An 11,081-nucleotide genomic window follows, 5' to 3' on the forward strand; every position below is an offset into this window, starting at 1 on the left:
GGGCCTCTCACCGCTGCGGCCCCTCCCGTCGCGGAGCACAGGCTCCGGACGCGCAGGCTCAGCGGCCACGGCTCACGGGCCCAGCCGCTCCGCGGCACGCGGGACCCCCCCGGGCCGGGGCGCGAACCCGCGTCCCCTGCATCGGCGGGCGGACCCCCAACCACCGCGCCACCAGGGAAGCCCAATTGAGCACTTCTGATGTGCGAAGTCCTCACACACGCCCGATGAAGTAGGGGCAAGAATATCCCCATTTCACGGATGACAGTTTCATCTGGCGGGCTCTTTGTTTTAACTCGGCGAAGACGTGTTGAGTCCTGCCCCAGGCAAGGAGATGGGAAGGTGAATAAGGGAAAGCTGCTGTCACCCTCCAGGAGCTCGCTCACAACCTAACCAGGAGGCTTAAGGCAAATCCAAAGAAACTAGGTACAAAGAGTTTGGAGATGAGGGAGTCTGGCACCTTCTGGGAGAGGTGACGTTTGAAATGGATTTTGACCTACAGGGATGAAGGCAGAAGGCCCAGAATTGGGAAACGATAAGGCACCGGCAGAGTGCAATGCAAGATGGGGGACGGGACCAGACCACAGAAAATTGTGAGCAACCCTGTGGTTTCAACTCAGGGCTGTGCGCAGCTAGAGCCAGTGAAGGTTCTCCGCCCTCAACAGTAGCAAATACACAAGCTAAGACCGAAGCCACTTCCCTGGCCTCTCTTCTCCGTTCAGCCACCACATACCTACACTTCCTGTGGCCATCGTCCTCACCACGGCTAGAGGGGAGTCTGGCTTTTTCTCTCTTCGCAGCCCATCCCCAAGTCTTGCTTATTCTGCTTCCACGGCTCATGAGATTGTCACCCCCTGTCCTACCGCGTGATCGCCACCTAAGTCAAGGCCCCCCAAGTCCCCCGGAATGACCGCATCAGCCTCCTAACCAGCCTTGAGCCCCCAGCCTCTCCTCCGCTCCAGCCCGTGTGATCTTGCCAAATCACGGATTCCATCCTGGGACTCCTTAAATTCCATCATTGCTGCCCCGTCAGGATAGAAGCCCAAGCCCTTAGGTCCTTTCTGCCCAAGCTTGCCTGTCTCCTCAGCCTCCTCTCCTGCTGCCCTCCCACGTGCTCTACATCAGAGCACTTGCAGTTTCGTAAATAGACCAGCCCTTCTGCACCTCTGTGCTTTGGCCTTCGCCATTTCTCTACCGGGATGTAGGCTTCCCAGGGCTGAGGCCACACCTTATTCATCTTTCTATCCCCACTCACCGAACTGGGTGAATAAGTGGATAAATCATACTTTGCTTTGTCTCCAGAGAGTTTCACGAAGCTTTCAAAGGGTTCCGGCCCAAATTCCCCTTCACGTATATTCATCTGATAAACATACGGAACATCACCCGTGTCCCAGGCTCTGTTCTGGGTGCTGGTGTACGGTGGTAAGTGAGAGGGCATGGAATGGAGCTCACAGTCTGGTGTTCAGCTATGAACTGACGGGTGTGTTCAAAGCGCTGCGTGAGGCAGGAGAACGTAGGTCCTCTCGTTCACTGCTGCATCTCTGGTGTGGAGAAGGGTGCCTGGCGTGTAGCAGGTAGGCATCCTGAAAGTGCTGGGTGAGTGAGTGAGTGAATGAATTTGGATTCATTTGCTGCTTTGGCATCTTGTGGTCACGTTTCCCCTGAATCTCCTGAGACTGAGAAGTTTCAAAGTATGACCACCTCTTCTCTCAGTGTGTCCTCTTGATGGGAAAACTGTAAGCACGGGTTTGTGAGTTTGGATTTCCTCCCCCACAGTAAGAGGTTTAATGTTGCCTTGCTGTATTCACGCACGCACGCACACGCCTCTTGGCTTATGCTGCAAATACGTTTTGTGGAACCGAAAAACTGACTGGGACCTACTCAGGGCACAGTGGCCTTGGACTCCTGGAGATGCTGAGAGCATCTTAAGACACGGCACCGTCTGCATAAAGCCTCTGCAGAGGCCTCCTGCACGGAATGCCCTGGGAGAGGCCCCCTCTCGTTGTGGGAACTTTCCCACTGCATTCCCCGGGGCAGGAAGTTGACCCCCCGAAGTAATTCCACGGTCCTTACTCGGGCAGAATTCCTTGCAGTGGGAGCAAATGTGTTCGTGTGCACTTAGGCATTTAAGGAATCATCTCATTCAAAACATCTTCAAGGGCTTCCCCGGTGGCGCAGTGGCTGAGAGTCCGCCTGCCGACGCGGGGGACGCGGGTTCGCGCCCCGGTCCGGGAGGATCCCACGTGCCGCGGAGCGGCTGGGCCCGGGAGCCGCGGCCGCCGCGCCTGCGCGTCCGGAGCCTGTGCTCCGCGGCGGGAGAGGCCGCGGCAGGGAGAGGCCCGCGTACCGCAAAAAAAAAAAAAAAAAAAAACATCTTCAAGATGAACGTTAATTCGAAGGGAAAGGTCTATTTCATGGTCTATTACTGTTGACTGAGAACTAAACTCATTCTGTAAGATGTAGTGTCTAGGCTCTACCTCTATCCTGTCTGATAGCTCGATCTCCGTCTTTATCTGGAAAGTAACCATTAGGATCGCCTGCTACAGATTAACGAAGTCGGCAGCATCTCTTCCCATCCAGCTCCTGGATGTGTTTTCAGAGGTCAGACATCCACACGCTGGCGGGACTACACCCAGCTTCACCTCGCTGGTGTCAGCTGATGAACTCGGTGCATGAAATAGCCCAGCTGCGGACGGCAGGCGGAGGGGGCCGGTGGAACGTGGGTGGAACTTGACAATGACGGGAGTTAGCGCTGGCTCTCAGGGACGTCCCTCCCGTCTGATGTGTGCGAGAGACCAGCACCAGGACGTGGTACAAAGGTATCTTTATACGGGATGATGGCAAGAAGGTGGCTGTTTCGAAAAGGTCAGGTATTTGTACCTCTTATTTCAGGTCGCTGACCTGGCTGCCCAGAACATTCCATGTCAGTTACCCTCCCAGGCTTCATCCCATCCCTGCTGGGATAGGCAGGGCAGGTGCCAGACAGAGGAAGGGCTGATTTCTGAATGCGGGACGCCTTGTCTAGAGTCTGTACGGCTGGGCGGTGTCTTGCCGTCCCGCCCTGGGCCTTTCTGCTAGTGACGGCAGCTCTGTCTGCATGGGGCCCGGGCCCTGTGATGTGGCAGCGTCACACCAGCCCTGACATGTGGCTCCGAGTGGCACCAGACTGCTCGAGTCAACAGGCCACAGAATCAGGCAGCTCAGCTCGTGCAGCGTAACCGGGTGGTGCCTCCCAAGAAGTTGGGGAAACTCCCCAGGCGAAAGACCAGGGTCCCTGGCCCCAGGGCCTTCCTTAACTGCAGAAAAGGAAGTCTTCATGTGACCCTACAAGCAGCTATGTCTGAGGCCAAGGACTCTGTGCCCCAGCTTCCTCATCCCTAAAACGTGGACGTGACAAGAGCACCCCCCCTTACGGGGAGTTGCTTAAAGCCAGTGTGAGCTGTTACTTTGAAGGCCTCCCCCCAACGCCCGCCTTTTCCTTTTTTTCCCTTCTTTTTTCTTTCTGGACTTCAAGGGCAAGATTGTTGTCTTCATCCAAACATATTTCATATAACACAATTTGTCTTTTCCTTCTAAAACGAATCAGACTTTGACCCAAGTGTACTGATCATTTTCTACAAACAACTGCATACTTTCCCCGAGAAATTGGCCTGATGCTGCAGCCTGGCTTAGGAGTTATTCTCTGGTTCTGGCATTGTTATAATTTGAGGTTAACTGTTTATGTGGGTTTACTGCCCGTGAAGCTATTGGGACACAGAGAGGAGGGTGTGTTTCTTGTTCATTTTGCGTCCTGAGCACTGGCCTAGTGAAAGTCTCAATAAATGTATATGGATGAAAAGAAAATTCATCAGTACACCTAGACCTGGCCTCCCATGTGAGCCAGTCAAGCAGTGCTACCTCCCCTTTGATTTAAAATCCAGTAACCAGTAATCCAGTTAACCTTATTATGTAAGTCTCTAAGGTTTATTGGACATTAAAATTGGCCTTCATACTATCTATGAAGCTTTATAGGAATCTACATAGATTCGTGTACAGCCATCAGTTGGAATCCTTCTTAAGGACAGTGATTGTAGGCATACTCTATTCGGATTAAATCTGAAGTACATTTCAAGAGTAATTTTAAGTAAAGATACTTAAAATTGCTATCCTGTCAGTTCTGTAATACATCTTTATCACAGGAAGTTAAATCCTTAGGTCAAATAGGAATTTTGTGGTCTGGAATACCGTTCGTGTGACTTACTGGCTAAGTCTAGAAAAACTATAATACAGAAAGTTTTGTTGAGATGGAATTTGGTTTATCATAGTAACAAACAATAGTGTTAGCTAATATCGAAGAAGTTTCTATCATATGCCAGATATTGTGTTAAATGTGTTAATCCTTGCAACAACCCCATAAGGTTGGTATGCCATTATTTGCACCCATTTTGCAGATGAACAAACTGAGGCTCCAGGAGGGAAGTCATTTGTCCAAGGTTGCATGGCTCATGAGCAGGGACACACCTGGCTTCAGAGTGGGGCCTCTTCCCCACCAGGCTGAGAGGCAGGAGAGCAGAGTGGTTAAACAGGGATCCAGTTCTCTCAGCACTGCCTCTTCCGAGCTTTGTAACCCTGGACGGGGTCCTAATCCTCTCGGGGCCTCGGACTCTCACTTGTAAGTAGGAGAAAAAAACCCTCATTGGATTGAAGGAGGCTAATGCGTGTTATGTGCTTAAAACAGTAGACCACACGGTCAACAAGCATAAGATGTTGTAATCGAATTCCATCACCATTTTTTGCATTCTTGATCAAGGCCAGCTTTATGTCATTGCTTGGGTTTAATTACAAAGGCACGCACATCCGCCCCTAGCCCTCCCATGTGAAATTAGCGAGCTGCCTGCTCAGCTGTCCGTCTCTCTGTTCTCTCCTGGGGAAACCCTTCTGAACTGCCAACACCCACGAGAGGAGCGACATCGGTCGCCAACATCTTCGTGTCGATTCGTTTATCACATCCTCCCTAGTGCCAGGAGAGCCGGGGGAGAGAACTGGGGGCAGGCAGGCTTTAGGAAGAGAGGAGCTAAGGTAGGGGCACTCAGAGATCGGAGGAGGCTCAGAAAGAAGAGATGCAAACTCAACGCTGGCCAAGCGTGATGAAAAAAGGCTGGATACCCAAGACAAGTCCCTTTTGAGCTTTCCTTACTCTTTACTCTTGGGACTTTGTTAAAGATGTTAAAGAACATAGTGTATCCTTCCTGCCCTGTGAGTCCTTTCCTGAAACGTGTTAATGTGCGATTATTGTAGCACAAAATTTACAAATCACACCTGTGGTGCCATTTGAAGTATTCAGACTGCCCTGAGGCAGTCCTGTGCTTTGTGATTTTTGCATCCATCAGTCTTCCTCAAAAAAATGTTAAAAATGGTAACTGTTCTTCAAGTTGTTTTCTCCTGTGTGATTATAAATGCTATTATAATGCTTTGCTATTATTTCAATAGCAAAGCCTAAGTCTGTTAGAAGACTATATATATATATATATATATATATATACACACACACACACACACACATATAGTGGTTATTACTGATAATGATAAAGTATAGTTTGTTTTAAATCCCCGGATGAAAACGTGCCACCATTGCACTGTAACAAGTCCCGTTGAGTTCCACGGGCTGTGGCGTGCTGTGTTAATTTCAGAAATTATTTTGGTTAGTTACAGTTTTGTTGCTGTTGTTTTTAAGATTAGAACTTCCCCTCTGAGCACTCCACGTGAGCTCCGCAGCAGTCCAAACCAAACAAGACCTGCGATTATTTAAAGAAGCCACTTTGATTCTCCAGTCTGCTCATCCTTTTCAGATACAAAAATAACACATTGTTTTATCTATGAGTATAAGAATCCTTTTTCAAAGGAAATAAAAAGAGCAGACAGTTTCCTTCCTGGCTAATTTGTGAACCTCTTTAAATGTGTTAAACATAGCCACAGACACAACTTATTTCCCTGGTTTCACTTCCTAAACTCAACCTGACAAGATAGGTCAGTGTGAAGGGTATATATTCCTAATATACTGCATATATTAGGAAATCAAGTCTAAAGCTTTTTTACTTTTTTCTATAAATTTATTTATTTTTGTCTGTGAAGGGTCTTCGTGGCCGCGCGCTGGCTCTCTCGAGTTGTGGTGAGCGGGGGCTACTCTTCGTTGTGGTGCGCGGGCTTCTCATCGCCGTGCTTGTGGAGCACGGGCTCTAGGTGCGCGGGCTCAGTAGTTGTGGCACGCGGGCTCAGTAGTTGTGGCTCGCGGGCTCTAGAGCGCAGGCTCAGTAGTTGTGGCGCACGGGCTTAGTTGCTCCGCGGCATGTGGGATCTTCCCGGACCAGGGCTCGAACCCGTGTCCCCTGCCTTGGCAGGCGGATCCTTACCCACTGTGCCACCAGGGAAGCCCGAGTCTAAAGCTTGATTCACCTAGTTCACAGCCACCAGAGTGAGAAGAATAAATGATTTAGACTCCAGAAGCAAGAATCTAATTTCAGTGATGAGATCACTAGGCAGGTACTGCCTTTAACCGTTCTGAACAGCATCCAAGGATGAAATTTTTATTCAATGAGCCCAAAGTACTTCTGTTCAAGATACTGCGTCTCATTCACAAGATGCACATACTGTCAACTTTCAGAAATTCTTCCTATTCAAAATTATATCTTTATGTGGAGCTGAAACCTGCCTCTTTGAAATTTTACCACCATCTCCCTTCCTTGGTTCTGGTTATCTTTTCTGGTGAGTCAAAGAATGAGGCCAACATCTCCTCTGTCTGAAAGCTCTTTAAATATTTGAAGAAAACAATCCTGTCCTCCCCAAGTGGACTCATTTTTAGACTAAACATCCTCATTTCCTTGCACTGTTTTATCATTACCGTATTAGGATATGGCTTCGTTTGTTTACGCTTCTCTTAGAAATAGGTACAGATATTTCATGTGTGGTTTGATGATGGCTGATCAGGTAATTTCTCCGCTAACCACAGTTTTGCAGCAGAGAGCCTGGCTACAGCCATCACTCTGAGAGCAGAGAGAAAGTTACAAAAGAGCAAAGGAGACGGCAGAAAAACTATAAAAAGCAGACACAAGACCTCAAAACAGGGCTGTTGGGGGCAATAACGGGTGAAAAGAAGGAGTCATATATATAGTGTCTGCAGCTACCTTGCAGATTAGACCATTTCTCTAAGTGATATTGAAGATTAATGCCCCGTGAGGAAAAAGAGGTCATGAATCGAAAGTACCAATTCCTCGGGGTCGGGGAGGGATGGATTGGGCGTTCGGGATTAGCAGATGCAAACTATGATATAGAGAATGGATAATCAACAAGGTCCTACTGTTTAGCACAGGGAACTCTAGTCAATATCCTGTGAGAAAGCAAAATGGACAAGAATATGAAAAAGAATGTATATGTATAACTGAATCACTTTGCTATACAGTAGGATTAACACGACATCGTAAATCAACTATACTTCAGTAAGATAAATTTAAAAACAAAAGTACCAATTCCTCAAGAAAATTCAATGGACTAGCCAATAGGAAATGGTTAGAATTGTTTAGACTCTGTCATTGCCAAGGGAGATATCAGCGTGGGAGGTCCGGAGCTGCCACATAACTCGCTGTCTTCTTTCCTGCCCCATCCGCTTGGCCAATCCGACATCCTGCAAGGCCTCCTTCAGAGGTCAAGTCACTCGCCATATCATTTTTGGCCTCTAGGAAGTCCTTTAGCCCTTATCAGCAGCACTGTGTAGTCTGTTTTATACAAACTAGGGTTTCTGTGTTACCCACAGGAGGAGCGCAAAATGTTTATTGATCTGGTTCTGACGGTTTCATGTTCCCCTAAATTGCCTTCCAACTAGGTTTTCAAAGCACAGAGAGGTTAGGGATCGTGACTTGTACGTCCATATCCTGCATAGTCCTGGGCAAATATATAAGTGGTTGACTTAATTTAATTTGGCTTCTCTCTAATGCCCTCAACAATATAGAGATGTGTTTCTTTGTTCAGAGATTCACTGGTGGTTTTCTAAAGAGATTAATCCAGCGAACATTTCTCGAGTGCTCTGGACCAGAAAAGTGAATAACGTGCAATGATGAGCATTGTATTAAAGGTCCGTGCCAAGTGCTGTGGGAGCACGGGGCTCAGGGGGGATGGTGCTGAGACGCGGGGGATGAGGTGTAGAGAAGGTGACCCAAGAGCAAAAGTGAATTGCAAAAGACGAGTAGGATTACTATATATAAAACAGGTAAACGACAAGGACCCACTGTATAGCACCGGGAACTCTACTCAACATCTTGTAATACCCTATAATGGAAAAGAATCTGAAAAAGACTATGTATAATGTATAACCGAATCACTTTGCTGTACACTTAAAACGAACACAATGTGAATGAACTGTACTTCAGTAAAAAAGATTAAAAAATAAAAGGTGGGAGTAGGATTGTCTGGGGGAGAACAAGTTGGGAAGGAAGGCCGTTCAGACGGAAGGAAGACGACGTGTAAAGGGCAGAGGACCAGGGGGAGTGCGGTGGGTTCCCATTTAGTCCAGGTGGGGGGCCTGGGGCGTGTGAGGGGGATGTGACAGCTGAGGCTGAAGGAGCACGTGGGGGACGGAGCGCGCAGGGGTGAGGATAATGGGAACCCGGAACCGCTGCAAGACTTCCTTCAGAAATTCTTACATATCCTGAAGTCTACTGGGGAGCATTTGCAAATAGGCTACTGAAGAAATCCCATCTCTTCATGTAAAACCTCAGCGAGCCACAGATGTGTATACATCTAAGAGGCGCCAATTCGAAGACCTTATGGTGCCATAAATGTTATGTTTTCTGGGATGATTTTTGGCTTTGGAGAATTGAAACTGAGGCCTAATCTCTGTACTAAATGGCAGCCGCATGGCCAGAGTCCACGGTCAGTTGAGGCCTCTTTAGGTTTTGCTGCTCAACAAAACTGTCTGAGGAAGCCCTTGGAATATTTTTCTTCCATGTGGTCTGTTTATTATGTGTTGCTTCTCTCTGATAGTATTTTGCAGCCTACTTCGTGTTAAAAACCAGTTTACAAAAACGGTGGGAAGAGCCGTATGTGTAACTGGTGGGAACTGGAAAAAGAATGGATGATTTCCAGTGTGTGGGTTTTTTTCTCTCTACACCCGTCTTCGGCCTTCTTGGGTTTCTTTCTGACAGGTGTGGCCACTCTGGCCACTCTCTGTGGGTCAGTGACATGGCTCTGGCAGCAGCTGGCTCTCCTGTCTTCCGGGAACTACTGTCCCCCACGGAGACTGTGTTCGGACGGTGGCCTGTGTCCTCACCTTCAGCCTCGCCAGGAGGGGGACCAGCCAGGCCTTCCCAGCGGGACGGGGAGGGGAAAAGGAGGTCAGGGAAAGGAACAGACTGGAGGGGCAGCTGGACACTGGGAGGTGGAAAGTTCAACAAACAGGGAAATAGGTGTCTGAGCAGCTTCTCGTGCTTTCGGGAGCAGTTGTTTACCTTGCACGGTGAGGTATGCCGAACTCTCCGCGGACCCCTTCTGGTTGGTGGCTTTGCAGTGATAGACACCCTCATCCTCTTCCGTGACTCTTTCAATAAACAGCGTGCTGCTTCCTGGTCCTAAAATAATTCCTGGGGAGTGAGAGATGTTTAGATTAGTGAGCCTGGATGACAAACCAAAACAGCCACTTCTGTAACACAACCCTCTTCCTATCATTATGCCTTCGGACGAGGAAATCCAAGCTCTGGTTCACCTGGGCCAGGGCTGCGTATTTGTTTTCTCTCCTCCAGGCTTTTTCATAGTACCCTCTATAGCTCTGAGCCCCTACTTTGGAGATGCAGACCTGACCCAGGCCAGAAAGAAATGAGATGGGGCTACCGCCCCCAACTTGAAAGAGCACATATCAAGGAGGTAGCATATCTAATAATAAGAATAACTACCATTTCCTCAACGCCCGCCGTGTGCCAGGCGCGACCGACACCCCATTCCTATCTCGACAACCACCCTGTAAGGGGTTATCGTCTCCGTCTTTCAAACGTGGACACTGAGGTTTGGGGAGGTTAAGGGACTCAACCGAGAACGTGCAGTTTGATGGAAAGCACATTCGTGGCTCAGGGGTCAAAGCCAATCCCATTTCGTTGGTCCCAGTGGTAAAGAGCTTGGGCTGGGCTTTAATCGAGGCCTCACCAGCACAGCTCTGTCACTTTAGGCCAGTTACTTCACCTTTCTGTTTCAGTTTCCTCGGTCTTAAGATGACGGTGAAAGCAGTTCTTACTCAATCAACGGGAAAATGAATAGCAAGTGCCCAGCACATAGTAGGTGCTCAGTAAATGCAGGTTTAAGTATTACTGTGGAGCCGGTGTGAAGGAAGGAGCACCCGGCTTCCAGACCCAGTCGCTTCAATAGCAAGTACTGTCCGCACGTATTTGAGTACTGACTCTGCTTTAGTCTGTGGCAGAGACTTGGTGGGGGCGGGGGGTAAGGAGCGGCAGGCTAAGACACCATGTCTGTCAAGGAGGGGAAATCAACTCATACCAAACACAACATGCATACATTCTCTCTCTCTCTCTCTCTCCTCTCTCTCCCCCCCCCCCCCGCGACACACACACACACACCAACAAACAGAAAATGTTTGATGAGTGAGAATAAATACATGTAGCACAGCGGACCCGATCAAATGTAAAGTGTGGACAGGGAGGAACTCAATACGAATAGGCAACTCAGGGAAGGCGCCATGGGGTATATGGGCCTTGAGTTGAGGCCAGATTATCAGAGGTGATGGGAGAAGGGGGGGGGCCACTGAGAAAAGGCATGACCCTGAAATGAACACGCACCAAGTGCTTGTTCTGGAATAAATTGAACCCGACCAGACCAGAGGCTATATTTTGTTAGTTGAAATAGTTTGCATTCTCCTGATTATAAAAACTGTATCTGATATAGAAAACTTGAGAAATGTTGGAAAGCACAAAGAAAATGTGAAAATACAAACAAACCTACAATCTCACCCCCGGTCAGTTCTCCTTTAGTCTTTTTTTTTTTCTTGTTTTTTTTTTTTTTTTTTTTTTTTTTGTGCGGTACGCGGGCCTCTCACTGTTGTGGCCTCTCCC

At 48.5% G+C, this 11,081-nt stretch overlaps 1 protein-coding gene and 1 long non-coding RNA gene across 6 annotated transcripts in view; one reads left to right on the forward strand and one right to left on the reverse strand.

Moving 5' to 3' along the window:
* Window positions 1-11,081, reverse strand: part of FLT1 (fms related receptor tyrosine kinase 1) — a 178,628-nt gene that overhangs the window by 40,167 nt on the left and 127,380 nt on the right. For all 5 annotated transcript variants that reach the window (XM_028497903.2, XM_024125878.3, XM_024125880.3 and 2 more), the window contains exon 15: window positions 9,474-9,605. In XM_028497903.2, the coding sequence (XP_028353704.1) occupies window positions 9,474-9,605 (132 nt within the window). The remainder of the gene's footprint in view (window positions 1-9,473; window positions 9,606-11,081) is intronic.
* The window catches only part of LOC114487522 (uncharacterized), a 115,063-nt gene that overhangs the window by 38,895 nt on the left and 65,087 nt on the right, over window positions 1-11,081 (forward strand). The window lies entirely within an intron of this gene.

This window comes from Physeter macrocephalus, chromosome 13 (assembly GCF_002837175.3).
Source record: "Physeter macrocephalus isolate SW-GA chromosome 13, ASM283717v5, whole genome shotgun sequence".
Classification (NCBI taxonomy): Eukaryota; Metazoa; Chordata; class Mammalia; order Artiodactyla; family Physeteridae; genus Physeter; species Physeter macrocephalus.